The following is a 16,984-nucleotide window of genomic DNA, read 5'->3' as shown; positions in this document are numbered from 1 at the left end:
TGTGTCTCTGTATTTCCAGGGCAAAGTACATTCTTGATATACAGTAGGTGTTCAATAAATGTTTGCTGAATAAACAAGTGTATCAACTTTAATGAAAATCATTTTCTTCATCTGAGAAAATAGTTATTTTCTATGTAGTTTCTAAATATCCAAGTAACAGATGAGACTCAGGCAGTTGGCAAACTTTAGGAAAAAGAGGAATTCTGAATTATTAAGTACATTTCAACAAGCATTCCATGATATTGGATAAGAGCTCTGCCAGAACAATCAGAAAGATCAACCAGGAATTAATCATGATATTCTGGGCAGGTTAATAATCTCTCCATGCCTCAGTTTCCTCAACTGTAAAATGGGATAATAACAGTAGCTACCTTAGAAGGTTACTGAGAGATGAGATGAAATATGAAGCAGGCACATATTTATTTAATAGGAGCAACCATTAATACAAATTTCATTTGTAATATTGTTTGGGGTTCAAGACACCTTTACGATGCATTAGCTCATCTGACCTTGCAGCCTCACTGCCAAACAGACAAAGCAGGTATAGAGACGTGCTTAAGAACACTCAGAGCAAGAACCCAGATGGAGGTATTTCTTTGATAAAAATCATCAAGGAATATAAAACTCAACACCAACATTCAGAGGGAGAAAGACAGAAGTTACAAGAAAGTAACAAGAATAAAGAAGTTATCTTGAAGAATAATATAATGAACTTCAGAACCTCTTTATTTCCCTAGGACGCTCTTTGCATATAAATCACAGGCACATTTGATACATCAGTAATTATTAAATCATGCATGTTTCATAATTTAACAAATACAGGCCTTAATCTCTAGATAGCCTATTACTAAGTTGGTTTTTCGTGAAACCGACCTTCGGATATACAATTATAACGCATCCTCAGATATGCCATTGAGGTCATTTTAGATATTTCTAAATAGTGGATAGTAGCTGCTATCCACTGGTCTGTGGCATTGTTAATACCATTATTGCACAGATTTAATCACAGCTGATTTGTGTTGGAATGCACCCAGGTGTTCTTTCAGTGGTAGAGATAAGCCAGCTCTGAGTCTTTAGCATGGGAACTGGTCCATTGTTGCTGCAGTTTTTAAAGTTTTTAATATTCTTTTGTATCTAAAGAACAGTAATTTGTACAAGAATTTAGAAGCTAAGTAAAATATCTCCAGGGACAAAATGAATGCAAGGATCAGCCATGTGACCTTCATGCTCGTCTCTTGCTCTGTGTACACATAGATACATATATATATAATTTATGTATATATGCATAAATTAAACACATCAGAAAGAACTGAACATGATCTTCATTAATATTTATTTCAAACTAGTTCACATTGGCAATCTTCTCCTGAGAACTATAAAAGATATGACCTGCCATAACTTTGTCTCTTACACATAATCCTTAAGAGCCTCCAAGAGCAATTAGCTCCATTATAGTCATATAAACTGTAAATTGTTATCTTTTCTACTGAACTTTTGTTGACTTGTTCGTAGGTCACAGTGGTATGTAAAATTAGTAAACTTTATAAACATATTTGAAATATATTCCAGATAGCCAAAAAGCTTTGGTAAATTACACCAACTTATATGTCAGTGCAACGTTTTTAACCATTTCTGGGAAACAAAACTGAACAGCATGTTTTTGTCGTCCATGTTAGTATTCATATACAAAGTGACCTGAGGTTCTGCTTGATGTAACGAGGGTGAAGGACGTTGAATCTTTTATTCCATGAACTTGCTGAATTTGGTGTAAGATTTCATTAGGTGTGCTAAATATTTCAGAGAAGGACTTACTTAAATATATTTCCTAGAAAGGAAATGTTATTAACGATAAATTTTTATTTGCCAATAATGAACAACTCTTCTTCTGTCTCGACTCTAAGTTCACCAGTGTCTCTCAGTACACTCTCTTTTCTCCTGACTTTTTCTTATCTTTGCAGAAATGACATGGTCAATAACAGATCCAGTCAATTTTCACTTAGTAGAACTTACTTTGATCAAAATGCTCAGAATACTCAACAACAATGAAGAGGAAAGAGGTATACTAGGTTCATCTTTCCATGACTTAATGAGGAAACTAAATCAAAGTGTCAACAAAAGATGCCTTAACTACATCAAGTGTTATTCTTCCTTTTGGCAAATGTGGAATGACCCATGAATTGAAAGCCTTATGCTCAAATTTATTTCTTTGGACAATAATTTCTAGAACGTGTTATCACAAAGGTAGAGGAAACATAAAAACTGGCAGCTCTATGAAAATCATGACACCTGCTACAGAAAGTGGAATTCATGACTTTCACTAGAATTAACACTCCACGAAAGCAGTGACTGCTGCATGACTTGTACCACAGAACAGAGCCTGGAAGGTCCTAGGCCACCACAATAAATATTCCATCAGTGAACAAATGGGAGATAGTAATTCTCCTTAAGACTTCAGAAAATATATAAAGATGTCTCTTTCAGTGATATGCTTGAAGAAATGCCTGACTAAAGAACAATTAGTCTATTATTCACTCATTTATCTAGTCACAAAGTATTTTTGGAACACAAACTACTTGTTAGTTATTAAAGCTTTGGAGATAAACAGGTAAGGAAAAAATAACCTTGTTCCATTACTTAAAAGCTTATAATAGAGGTAGTCAAAGAAAGACCTAGTACAAAAGCATATAAATAAATCTATAATTACTAGTTGTGATAGGACCATGCAAGACACAACCAAGCATAGCGAGAAGAATTTTCCTGGGAGATTGCGATGCTGGGAAGGCAGGGCACCTGTTTAAGTGGTGAACAGTGTCAGGAATGAGTATACAGTAAAAATGTTCTTTACTTGCAGAAACTAGAGAGATCGTAAAAGCTTGGATGGGCCTTTGAACCCTGCAAGAACAAGGCCTGCCCTCATGTGAGTCAGGGTGCTGGCCAGCTGAGGGCCTAAGCAAGAGTCCACCAGGCCCTGTGCCTTTGTCCAGGCTCCCCTGGAGAACTGGGAACTGCAGATCAGAAACTGCAAAGCTCAGGCCTGCATTATACTTACGGCCTTGCTCACCACTTACTAAGGATCTGGCATTAGCCAAAGCTTAAATCTTTCTTTTTTTTTTTTATCTCCACTAGTCAGTAAGAATGGGAATAATGCTGCACTAGATTGCTGGGATGATCAAATAAAACAGTTATTTGGAACATGTGATGTAAGCAATGTAATTGTGAATTGTGATTGTGATGATGAGGAAGTGGAGGAGGTGGATGGAGGCGATAAGGATGACAAGTTTTAATGAGGCTTTAAACCCTTTGTGGAAACTATCTAAAATCAAACATTTGCATGTTTTTAAATACCCATAACAGTACCTAGAGCAGTGGTTTTCAATTAGAAGCATTTGGAAGTGTGCACAGGGGATGGGAGTTATACTTTTTTGATGTCGCATGACTGAGACTACTACTAGAATATAATGGGCAAGGATGCCAAAGGTTCTGCAACATGTGGGCCATTCATTCCCTCACACCAAAGAATTGTCCACCCAAAATGCCAGTAGTTCCCTGTTGGGAAGCACTGATGAATGTCCAACACAGAGGAAGCATTCAGTAAACATTTACTAAATAAATGAACATAACTTATACTACATATTTCCTTCAGAGCACACAGTAGGCCAATCTCTTGGAAGACTCATTCTTCTTCACGTTCCCAGCTCCCCAACACTGAACCTGACACACAAGCATTTAATGACTATCTCTCAAACATTCCATCAAGACATCAAGACAATCTATTAAACTGCAAGAAATTCTGTTTGACATGGGCAAGTTAAGGTAACGATCTTCAATACATTCTCTCCAGGTATAAAGGAAGGCTGGAAAGATAATACGAAAACCTAGATGTCCTATGGAAAGAAACAAAGCTTTGCTCCATCACCAGGTGTTTAATTTAAATTTTGAAACATGATCATCCCAAGAACAAAAATAAGAAAAGGCAATAATTTATAAAGATGTATATGCTTTACAGAGGTAAATTAACCCAAAGACATACTTTTCCTCTGAGTATCAGCTGGAACGTCAAAATTAAGCCACTTGGCTATCTATTTCTTCTGGGGGAAAACGCCACCAGAATGTATCATATTACATACTTCTGTGTTTCAAAAGAACAAAAGTCATTTTCTCCAGGACTGACATAATGAGAGCCAAGCAAGTGTTGAAAGTAGCAAAAGGTTGCAAAGGAACTGAATGAAGAGTAGTATAAAACAATGGCAATAGAGAAAAGCATGCATCAGACAGTATTTTAAAGATTAGATCATTTTTCCTAATTCAGAAAAAGGGCAAATGAGTATACAACAAGCCCATAGCCAGGTGCCTGTAATCCCAGCTACTTGGGAGGCTGAGGCAGGAGAATCGCTTGAGCCCAGGAGGCAGAAGGTACACTGAGCTGAAATCGTGCCACTGCACTCCAGCCTGGGTGACAAAGTGAAACTCTGTCTAAAAAATAATAATAATAACAATAAGCCCATAGCATTAAAGAAAATGTATGTAGCAATGGGAGAACTTTTCAGATTTCTAAAAACATCCGAATAGAAATGGTGAATTACTGCAAATATACTTTTAACTGATACATTTTTAAAACACTGGAAATTCAATTGCAAGAACCCAAAAAATTGACTGTTTGAAAGACTAAGAAAAAATAACCAAACTTAATTTCATAATAGAAGCTTTTCATGTCTCAGGGCTGCCAAATACTGCTAGATTCTTAAGAATAAATTATCTATACCAATATAACCAGAAACTGCATTAAAGGGGATCTGTATGACATGGGGTATAAAAGAAAAAATTCCCAGATGAAAGAGAGCATAGAAGCAAATGAACAAATAAAGAACTGTCATTCAAAGTAATGAATACATTTTGATACTAGCGGAAACCTCAATCTGTGTCTTTAAAGAAGTTAACTACAACAAAAGCTTCTCAATCTGTTTCTTTAAAGAAGTTAACTACAACATCTTTGAACTACTAACAATTTCCATTTATGTATGACCAGTTCATCTGAACTAAGTGTTAAGATGACTCTAATTTTAATCCATTTTGTTATTCTCTGTTATATACATCAAAAAAAAAAAAACAAAAACTGGTAACATATAGGCTATTTAAATGAATTCTTAGAAATTCACAGCAGGCCTATAGTGGTACTGAGGATATAATGAATCATATATTTTTAAGTATTGGATTTTTTTTCACAGCAAGGAGGAAGAGTATCACCTGATAATACAGAAAAAATAGATCACAAATAGATAAGAACCAAAATATTTCTTCAGGATGAGCACTTGGGTTTTAGTATGTAAAAGGAAGTTGGATGGAATGGCTTGGATCAACATTCCTTTACAGCCTTGCTTCCTGGCCACCTATTCTGAAGTGCACTCGTTAAAAAGAGAACGTCTACTAAAATGACCTTGTGTCTACACAGCTTACTTCCAGATTACAAGACTCATCTTGCATCACAGCCCAAGCATATTCCATACAACTGGGCACATGACAAACTCAGAGCAATTGATTACTATGTTTAGGTTTATACATTCATAAAAAAGTAAAATTTGAACCATCAACATGGCCAAGCATAGGTGTCGTTGGCTCTCACTCATTTAAAAACTTATTGAGGCTTTAGTGTTCTTAATTCTATTACAAAAAAAAAAAGCAATTCCAAAAGGAACCATAGAGGAGTTGATGTCATTAAAAATGAGGAGGCCTTTCTGTTTTAACTTTCCTTAAATACGTATGCAAACTCAGTTTTACCCTGAAACATGACATCTAGGAAAAAGTCCATTTTGTAAGCACCTACTGAAAGAGAACTTTCTGTAGTAGTGGCTGACAAAATGCAGTTTATCTCAAACTCTTAAATTACAAACATGGAAGTCTTAATACAGCTCCACTTATTTTAAAAGTTTCTCAAATAGAATATGACCCCCTCACCTCCTTCCAAAAATAGTTAAGTGGAATATTTTAATAATTCATGTCTACAGCTCCCTTTAATAATTTCATTGATTTATTATGATACCAAGGGTATTTCATTTTGAGGTCTAAAATATCCCCTTCTTTGTGGCTAAGAGGTAAATGCACATTTGAAGGGGTGATATGCCTTACGTTCTTTGAGCAGTGTCATCTACTGTGTGATATAACTTTTGGCTCTGATCTCACACTGAGGTTTTTATTCCATAGGCGCCTGCTTGCAATCTAAATTGAAAGAATCAAAATTTGGTCTTGGATAAAGGAAAGATCCAATTTTCTGTCTGTGTCCTCAATGTAAAACAAATATTCAATAGTAGTATACAGATTGCCAGAAACCACAGGCTAAAGAGAGGTGGCAATTTCCTGAAAGATTTTATGTTTGGGGGTGGTGGTTGGGGGGTGGGAGGGAGAGGTGAGAGGAGGGGAGGAGAGGGGAGAGGAGAGGGGAGGGGAGAGGAGAGAGGGAGAGGGAGAGAGGGAGATAGAGATGGGGGGGGGGGGCTCAGCAATCATTTCCCGGGACATTCTTCATTTTCCCTGCAAGCCCACCATTATGGTCTCCCAAGCCTATTCAGACATCTGCCCACCGTCTACTGCAAGCCTCTTTCAAACGGTCACTTCCTATTATAAGTTTAAACTATAATCAACAAATCCCTTTCTTTCTCCTAACTCAAAACTGTAGTTTCCCATCTCCTTAAAGAAAAGGCACTATCCACCATTTACCTTCTATTGTTAAAAAGGGCAGTGTGTATGTTCTTTTTTTTATGACACAAGCACAATTATTAATATTACCCAGAAAGTCCTACCTTTAAAAATTATAATACCAACATTTATTTGAAATCTTATTGTAAAATTTAAAAGGCATCCATATTTATGTTTTATTTTCACAATGACATCTCAAGGTCTTCAAACGGAAGACTACGATACAAGTGGCCTGCCTTCACCGTGCTGCAATTTCTTCAGCAGGTAACTTGCTCAGCCTGTGCTATGTATTCATACTGCACCTGGATGTCACTGAATGTCCTGTCTCTTCCAATACATATCTGTATCTAAAAGCACACGGTGTGCTTGCAGATTTTCTCCCTTCCTTTCTCTTCCCTTTGGGAAGCTGCCCACTCCACCCCGAAAACACTGTCCCCCAAACCAAGGGGACGCGCTGCACCCTCGGCTGTCACCGCGAGGGCTGGGCGCGCATGCGCGGCGCGAGCGGCCCGGCCCCAGCGCCGCAGGTCGTCGGTAAGGCGGGTCTGCGGACCCCAGGTCGAGCCCAGCGGCAGTGCCTGATCGCTGGAGGCCCGGTACCGGCGCCGCAGGTTGTTGGCAGGGGGCGTCCGGGGTTTTAGGTTGAGCCCAAGCGGCAATGCGGGATCGCGAGCGGGCCGCGCGGGCTTGGGAGGGTGACGCCCGCGAGGACACTGCGGCGTGCGGGGCGGGCGGGCACACTCACAATTTCAGCATCCACTCGCCCTCCATCACCAGCGTCCAGTTGGAGGCGGTCATGGGCTGGACCCGGCTCTGCTCCGCCGGCAGCGCGGCCTGCTCGGGGCCTGCCGTCGCCGCCACAGCCGCCACCCAGGCGGCCAGGAGCGCCGTTAGCTGCGGGCCGCAGCGCCCACCCGCCATGTTGGGCGCCGAGCGAGGCTCCTCGGCCGGGAGTGTGGGGAAAGGCAGCGGCCGGGCCCCGCAGCCTCGCTCGCCCGCCCGGGTGTTTCAAGGAAGCGGGAGACGCAGGGGCCACACCGCCAACGCCCGGCGGCGCACACGGGCGGTGCTCGCAAAGCCGCGGCGGACGCCACCTCTTATCGTCGCCTGCCCGTCGAGGCCACGCCCCCTCCCGCCTCACTTGCCGTTGCCCGGGGTGTCGGTTACCTCAGCAACCGCCGCCCTTTCTTCCTGACCGCCAAGCTGACAATAAACAGATGACCCAACGTTGCCTAAGTTAGAACACGCACCGCTGCTGCCCAGGCTCCAGTAAGGGCAGGGTTGGCGCGTGTCTTCTCTAAAGGGAAACATGGCCAGTAATTTTAAAATCCATCCCCTTTTCAGTGATAGCAAACAAAAGCAACGGGCTGCAAAGTACACGTATGTTTAATGAAAAATGGAGGGACATGGTGCGTATCTCTTGCTGAAGAGAGGAAAATTTAAGTATTCTCTGCATGTGTATATTGAAGCATCAGTAATTGAGGATATTGATGAAACTAGGCTATGCAATTGCATTTTTTTTACAAAAAATGTTAATTTCATAGAAACTCTTAAAAACATGGGTACTAACCGATAAAATGAGTCAGTTAAGACTATTGCCACCTGCAGTAAAATGGACCTCACATTTCTCTTGACTACAGTTTTGTCAGATCTAAAATGAGGGTAGCCTTAAGTGATTTCCAAATTTCTTTCCAGGTCACGTTAGATGAATCTGTACCTTGTGACCACCACACCGTTAGTATATAAGACTGGATTACAATTAAAGGATGAGGAAGCTTTCTCAAAGGGTGCTTTGTATGTGTTTACTAGTTGTGCAAACCATGAACCTCGGTAATGTGGTTAATAGATCATGAAAAGGATGTGGTTTCTGCCCTCGGCTTAAAACAAAGACAGCTGTAAGACTAAAAGTACTTCAGGGCACATGAGAGCAAATTTCAATCAATACTTATAGGAGAGGGAAATTAATTTTGCCTGAAGAGAAGATCTGGCCTGGATTATGCATTAATTAGTATTAGCTAAAAACTATGTGGACCCAGACCTTATCATTAAAATAAAACACTCAAGAGTTTACAAACTATTGAAATTTAAGAAAATGTCTTTGCAGTGAATGCTACTAAGACTCACTGTTATTAAGTACATACATATCAATCCCATAAACTCGATGGAAAACATTTTACTGTGCTGGTAAAAAGAAGTGACTCATAAACAGGAATTCTATCATTCTATCACTTTCAATGAAACTTTTTTGTATAGAATATGTAATTGGTTTTAAAACGTTCTTAAAATAGCATCTGATATTAAGGAATTACTATTAATTTTGCTGAAGGTGATAAAGATGTGATAACTATGTTTTTAAAAGGCTTTATTGGTTATAGGTAGTGAGATGTTTATGGATGAATTTTGCCTAAAGAGAAGATCTGGTCTGGATTATGCATTAATTAGAATTAGCTAAAAACTATGTGGACCCAGCCCTTATCATTAAAATAAAACACTCAAGCGTTTACAAACTACTGAAATTTCAGAAAATGTCTTTGCAATGAATGCTACTAAGACTCATTATTATTAAGTACGTACATATCAATCCCATAAACTCGATGGAAAACATTTTACTGTGCTTGTAAAAAGAAGTGACTCATAAACAGGAATTCTATCATTCTATCACTCTCATGATAGAATGATGTGTAGAATTTGTTTTACAGTACTCCAGAAATAAAATGTAGGGAATGGAAAGAAGATAGGTGAAAGAAAAGTGGTGCAACATCAGTCAGTGTTGAAGCTAAGTTCATTTTGCTACTTTACCTACTCATGCATATGTTGGAAAATTTACAAAATGAAAAGCTAAAAGGAGAGAGAGCATCTGCAGCATAAAAGACAGCCATTACCGAAGCATTCCCTATCTTTAACAAAAACTGAAGTCTTAGCCTTCAAAGGATGGTAGGAAGAAAGTAGCAAGGAAGTATGGGACTGACCTCGCCGTGAGGAGTCGCAGACCAGGGTAAGGGAGCTGTTGCTATCAGACCATGATTGGCATCTCAGCCCTGACACTTCCTAGCCATGTGATTTGGGGCTAAAACTAGTCAACACCAAAGTTCTGTTAAAATGCAGGTAGTAATAGAGCCTGCTCCAAAAGGTGGCTGTGAAGATTATATGAGATAAGAATAATGCCTAGCACATATTCTGACTCAAAAAGCTTATGTTTAGGTTGGTGCAAACATAATTGTGGTTTTTGCCACAACAATATTGCCAATACTAATATTATTATTTGGAGGCAACAATACGCTGTAATGTCTATTTTTCCTATACTAAAGTTAACTTCACGTAGCGTGATACACAATGACCGTCCGGGCCAGCTTCAGTTTTGCCCACTTTACATTCCACTATTCCCACAGTTCCCTGTGTCCTAGTAACACAAAGCTACTCCCCATTCCCAAAGCACATTGTGTACTTCAGTGTCTCCTTGCTCCTTCATTCTGATTAGAACACTCTTTTCCAGTTGTCCAGTGAATCATTCAGTCTCTGTCATGTAGCCCACACTGTACCTCTGATAGCTCATGCAGAATGAGCTGCTGTCTCTTCTCAGATCCAATTGCTCTTCTGTATAACTGATATGGTTTGGCTCTGTGTCCCCATCCAAATCTCATCTTGTAGCTCCCCTAATTCCCACGTGTTGTGGGAGGGACCCCCTGGGAGAAAATTGAATCATGGGGGCGGGTCTTTCCCATGCTGTTCTCGTGATAGTGAATAAGTCTCATGAGATCTGATGGTTTTAAAAATGGGAATTTCCCTGCACAAGCTCTCTCTTTTGGCTCACTGCCATCCATGTAAGACATGACTTACTCCTCCTTGCCTTCCACCATGATTGTGAGGCTTCCCCAGCCATGAGGAACTGTGAGTCGAATAAACGCTTTTTCCTGTATAAATTACCCAGTCTCAGGTATGTCTTTATCAGCAGCGTGAAAATGGACTAATACAATAACTTCACCACATACCTTTCATAGTATAATGCATTTATATGTAGCTATCACCCTCTACCCTTATTCCTCCAACCACTACTAAAAACTCTTCAAGGTCAAGGGCTTTACCTTATATATCTTTGTGTCCCCTATATTGCAGAATACCCATCCCATAGGTGTACTTGGGATAGGCAACTTCTGCCACTCCTCCCAAGATCTCTCCCTCCTGGTATTCAGGCCCTTGTGTGATCCTTTCCTCTTGAGTGTGGGTTGGGCCTGGTGACTCACTTCTAACAGAAGATGGGAAAACTGATGGATTATCACTTCTGTGATAAGATTACAAAAACCTGAGACTTCCATTTTGCTGGAACCTTCTTTTTCTCTTGCACACTCACTCTGCAACTCTGTGTGGAGAGCTCCATGTGACAAGGAACCAAGGGAGGTCTCCAGCCTAAGCAACTGAGACCTCAGCCCAACAGCCCTCAAAGAACTGGATCTTCAAACAACCACATGAGTGACCTAGAAGCAAATCTGTCACCAGTGCTCTTGAGATGGGTGAGCCTTATAAATGACCCAGAACCAGGAGGCAAAGCTCAGCTTAGCTGGGACCTCCACCCATGGAAACTGTGAAGTAATCAATGTTGTTATATAATATCAAGCCACTAAGATTTGGGGCAATTTGTTATGCTGTAATGCTATGCTAGGTCAGTATGTGATCCATGTTTATGTTTAAAACATGGATTTACAGTTTTAAGAAGACTGGTACCTGGTACTAGGAGAAAGGGCTTTTTTCCCCCAGAGTAATGGTGGCACTGCAGGGCAGCTATGGTTACACAAAAATATGTGGTTCCTAGTAGGCAAAGGAATTCCTAGGACTCTGATGAGGTAACATCATTAGCAGGAGAGAGGGGAAGAAGAGTGTGGTAGATCCTATCTAGTCCCCCTCTCTTTCCCTGCCCCACAGAGGAGGATGCTCCTACACCCCTCAGAAGTTAGTCATATTGATATGAATTGGCCAATGAGCTACAAATGGAAGGAGTGGGTATGTATCATTTCCAGGCTGAAGTATTTAATCACCGGCACAAAATGTCCCTGTGTTCTGTTCTCGTGCTGTGGAAATTTTAGAGAAAAGATCACGATCTAAGAGTCTACAAGACCAGAGCAGCCTGAACTGCTGAGCTGCCTGGCGGAGAATAGCAGCATTGGGTGGTTCCCAGGATTCTTAAAAGGACTTCACATAGGCAAGAAATACGTTTTCACTATGAGAGACTATTCAGGTTAACTATTTCTGCCTAATCAACCATCCCAAAACTCACCTCTCATGGTTTTGGGGGTTAAAGAGCTCAGCTGGGCTATATTTGCTTGTACTTTTTTATATGGTGGCAGACCCCTGGAGGCCGAGGGCAGAATTAGTTGAAGTCCCTTGCACCCACATCTGGCACTTAGTGTAGGCTGGCTGGAACAGCTGGAGACTGCACAGGCATTGCTGTTATCCACGCAGTCTCTCCATTTGGCTAGCTTCGGCTTCCTTCAGCATGGCAGTTTGAGGGCTGTCATACTTAATTTCTCTAGAGCAAGAGTTCCCAGAAGGTGGAAACTGCATTGCTCTAGAAGTCTAAGAGTGTCATTTCTACCTCATTCTATTAGTCAAGGCACTGAAGACACACCAGACTAAAGGGGAGAGGAATTAGACTATCCTTTAGTAAGAAGCAGCAAAATAAATTGCAGCCGTACTATCAAAAAGCCACTCTGAAAATTTGGAATTGTCACTGAAGCATAGTCTAGCCTGTTTTGACTAACTCACTGTCTTCCTTTGAATACTTATTTATGAACAGCTGAGAGTTCTTTATTTTGGAGGGGAGGTGATATTTTCAGAGAGCAGAGTAAGAACTGCCTCTCCATTTTTACCTTCTGTGAGTAGGTCCTGTAAGATGCATCTTATGCAAAAGGTATTGGAGAAAATGATTTTCAAGCCTGTGGGCAGGTAGATGGATTGATGCCTTGGTATTTAAGTGTTCATTAAATGTTACAGAATTTTTGTTAAGCTTATTGAAAAAAAGATTCAAAAGCATATGCTGAGAATTATGTAAACACACCTATTTTACCCTTGAATAATGGAGTAGGAAAACGATTTACCAAGAGGGATAAAACTTATATTCTAATGGTAGAAAATTTTAATACATAGCTATAGACGATGCCTTTGATAAAAGTAGGTCAGGACTTGATATTAAGAGGATAATCAATGAAAGATAAGGAGATGGTATTCAGATTACAAACTCTATAATAATAGGGTATAGTTACACGATGGTTTTCCTAATGAAGATGGTAAAACCAGTATGGAAATATTAAATAAGTTAAGCAATGCTGTAAAATTAGTCCATAAAGTAATAATAGTACAAAAATTTAATTACACAAACAGATTTGCTAAATGCCTTACAGGAACAAGAGGTAGAATGGAGAATTTAAATAGGACACAGTAATATTTCCTAGAACAGATGGTAGAAGAAACTATGAATGATGAAAATACACTGAATTGCGCCCAGGCTTGTGCCTAGAAACAAATCCAGAAGACTTGATAAGCCTCTAAGAAACAACCCCAGGACAATGTCGTGGTGCAAGAAAATCATCTAATTATTTTCAGAACTAATGAATGAGCTGAGGAAAAGAGCAGTTACATGCAAGAGAAACATACAAATCAATTATTTTCCTGTACACTGCTTAGAATTAATTTTAAAATGTAGACAAAGATCTCATTCAATAGCAAAAAAAAAACCTTTATGTTTCAAAAAACTAATAGAAATATAAAAGACATAGAAAAAACTACAGGACCTTATATGACAATTATCATAAATTAATCTATAAATCTAATGCAATACCATTGCAAATCTCACCAAGTTCTCTTCTATAGAATTCTAAAAATCTACCTTAAAAATAATGCTTAAAACCAGCCAACAGGATTTTGAAAACGAATAATAATGTAGGCCTTGGCCCTCTTAGGTATTAAAATCTGCTATAAAGTTACAATTAAAGAGGGAAGTATTGGCATGAGAAGAAGCAAATAAATAAATGGTTCAGAATGAAGACTCAAAAAACAAAACCATATGTTTACGGGTATTTATATATGTTAAAGGTGGTATATTAGTCAGGATAAGATAGACTTAGGCAGCAGTAAAAAAAACAACCCCTAAAATCTCAGAGGCTTAACTCAAAAAGCTAAGTTCTCTTTTGTGCAAAATTGACCTTGGGACGAAGAGGTTCTGTAGGGAAACTATAACTTGGGGAGGGTCTACACAATACACATTGCTTAAATCTTGTATCTCTGCTTTCTCAACATGAAACCTTTTCCATGTTCACAGAAATATAAAAGGCTGCAAGAAGCTTTTTGCTTTCTTATCCACAAGTAACACCTACCAATCCAACTCATAGGCCTTTGGTCAGAACTAATCATAAGACCTCGCCTAAAAGAAAGAAAAGATGGTCTACCATGGGAACTAAATATTGATGAACATAATAATGTTCACACGTGGCATTTTAAACCAGTGGGAGAAATTGGACTAATATACAATAGTGTTAGAACAACTTCCTCTTCATTAAGAAAAAAAAGTATATCTCTACCTCAATCTATATCCAAAATAAGTTTTAGATCCACTAATGAAAGAGCACAAAATTTAAAATGCTCTTGGAAAAGTGTTTGGAAAATAATTGTATAATCATCTAGTGGGCAAAGTCTTCCTATGTAACATATGAAACACAGAAGCTATAAAAGGGCTTTGGGAAATTTGCCACACAATTAAAACATCAAAGTCAAACCAGGTGAAATGATCTGAACTATAGATAGCACTCAAAGGTTTAGTATCATTGAAATTCAAAAAGTTCTACAAATAATTAAGAAAAAGATATTCAAGCCAGCTGGAAAATATAGAACATTATATTACTTATAGAAGAACAAAAAACAAATGACATATGAATATGAAAAGCAGCTCACACATACTGCTGATCAGAAATATACATTTTATACCAATACAGTTTGTTGGATGATTCCTTTTGGGGTTAAAGCAATTGTGATTAGGACTAGCCATGCTGTTATTGTAAAATCTTCAGTGGACTCAAATCACAACAACTTCCCTTTTGTAACTATTTCCGCCCTTCATTTTTTTATTATACTTTCTGATTACGTGATATTGGGAGCCTGGCTTGTGTGTGTCAATTTTAAGGTAAGAGTAAATGGAAACGAAATATTGGTATAATATTCTATACCGATTGTGTGCCTCAAATTGTACATTAAGGAAACAAGAAAAACTACTTAAGTGTACAAAAAATTTGCCTCAGTAATGTTTGCTGCTCTCTAATGATCACCAGTCCCTAGATATTGGAGCATATCAGGTGGTGTCGTCATTTCATTCAGCAAATTTCATCAAGCACATAATGTGCACCGGTCTTGTGCTTTCCTGTGAGATGAGGAAAGGTATGAATCTAGGATCTTAATGAGCCAAAGCATTAACTAATAAAACATTAAATAAGCAAGTTAAAGAAGGTAGGGAAAATTGTAACACAAGAGATGCTATGAAGGATATATGAGAAGTTACTAAAGGAATTTCTTCATATACTAAGTGTCTAGTGATTTACAGTATGTCAGAAGAGAAAAGCAAATATACTGTGGAAGATATTAAACTCTAGAACTACTCTGATATGTAAGTAGTGTTAAACCAAAGTAAATATAGCCTGAGAATAACTTAAGAGTATGTGCCTGTAACAGTGACTGAGTCTTGGCCAATCTCAGTGACCATTCTTGAACCACTCATAGATGCTAAGTATTCAAACTGTGTTGAAATAAGGCAAATGCCAACCTGTAACCAGTCAAGCTGTTTCTGTACCTCACTGCTAATTTTTGTATATCATTTCCCTTTTTTTAGCTATAAGTCTTCTTCCACCACATGGCTATGCTGGAGTCTGTGAATCTGCTGTGATTCTGGGGGCTTCCTGATTTGCGAATTGTTCATTGCTTAATTAAACTCCTTTAAATTTAATTCAGCTAAAGTTTTTTCTTCATCAGATAGTGTCAGAAGTGGGATCCAACGTAGAGCTACTAGCACTGAGTGAACACGCAAGGCACCTGCAGGACCCACCAGTGTCCATTTAACTCTTGGAGCAGCTAGGGATTGTGGGTAAGCCTAGATTTCAGAGCTCCACAGATTGTGTTTTGAGCTCTCCAAGTTTCTTTGGAAGACACAAAGGAAACTGGACTGGGTCCAGGATGGTATTTGATCTGGGAATTAACTGGCTTGGATCCAGTTAGACGCCTTTTACATCTGACTGGGTCAGAATTGAGCTGGTAGTAAACAGTAATATGCAGGGGTTATAAAATTTGGCTTTTGAAAATTCACAGGGATTTTTTTTTTTTTTTTTTTTTGTGAGAGTCAAGGTAAATTATTTATTGATAACAATACTATCTTAGTCCAGTTTCTGTTACTAGAACAGAATAGCACACACCAGGTAATTTATACAGAAAAGAAGTTTATATCTTACAGTTCTGGAGGCTGGGCAATCAAAGGGCATGGCTTTAGCATCAATTCACAGGGATTTTTGTGTTCTCCCCGTTTGTTTCATTTTTCTTGCCCGCTTAGGTAGGAAAAAATCACTGGCTAAGTTAATCAAGAGAACCTGAGAGTAAAGGCAACATTTTAAGTAAAAATGGTATCCTTAATTTCTGGAAAACTGAGTTCCTTCTGAATTATACATTAGGCCCAGGAGGCAGCAGTCTTACAGAAATGGCAAAATCTTACTAAAGATAACTTATAGTGCAATGTTCCAAATGAACAACAACACACTGAAGGCATTAAAAATATATATATTTCTTTTGTGTTGTGGCTTGGACCCCCAGGGCTATCATACAGTGAGCTGTGTCACTAGGGTGGCTCAGGGAAAGGGAACCCAGAAGCCTGGCATGCCAGCAAAAGGGTAAAAATTTCTTACCAATCAGATTTCTGACTTCTCTCTCTCTGCAAACCAGTTGAATGAATGTTAAAAATCACTATTTCCTCTGTAAAGTTTTGATTAATGTGAAAAATAATTCTGAGGCTAGTCTTAAGCTATAGTGAATCTGGTATATTTTGTGCTTTGAATTCATTTTTCTGTATTGAGGGATACCTTTGGATAAAACATGGGCATAGGACCCTATAAGCTGCTCAAGATGGCCCAGCAAGCTGGTCAGTAACAAACTTTGCTGCAGGTTCCTGAAGCAAACAAAAAACTGGATGGGGCCTCCATCTTGTTTTATGTCCTGGGGAGCTTGACTTTGTAACCAAGTGGTGGTACTTTCTGTTGGTCTCCACCTTCCAGGG

At 39.0% G+C, this 16,984-nt stretch overlaps 1 protein-coding gene across 1 annotated transcript in view; it reads right to left on the bottom strand.

Annotated features, from left to right (window-relative positions):
• TMX4 (thioredoxin related transmembrane protein 4) overlaps positions 1-7,829 on the bottom strand; it is a 42,766-nt gene extending 34,937 nt beyond the window's left edge. The window contains exon 1 of the mRNA XM_055265511.2: positions 7,436-7,829. Coding sequence (XP_055121486.1) covers positions 7,436-7,611 — 176 coding nt within the window. The 5' untranslated portion in view covers positions 7,612-7,829. The remainder of the gene's footprint in view (positions 1-7,435) is intronic.
• Positions 7,830-16,984: the final 9,155 nt, after the last annotated feature.

This window comes from Symphalangus syndactylus, chromosome 24 (genome assembly GCF_028878055.3).
Source record: "Symphalangus syndactylus isolate Jambi chromosome 24, NHGRI_mSymSyn1-v2.1_pri, whole genome shotgun sequence".
Taxonomy (NCBI): Eukaryota; Metazoa; Chordata; class Mammalia; order Primates; family Hylobatidae; genus Symphalangus; species Symphalangus syndactylus.
The sequence above is the reverse complement of the archived record's forward strand: the minus strand, read 5'-3'. Positions and strand labels throughout refer to the sequence as shown.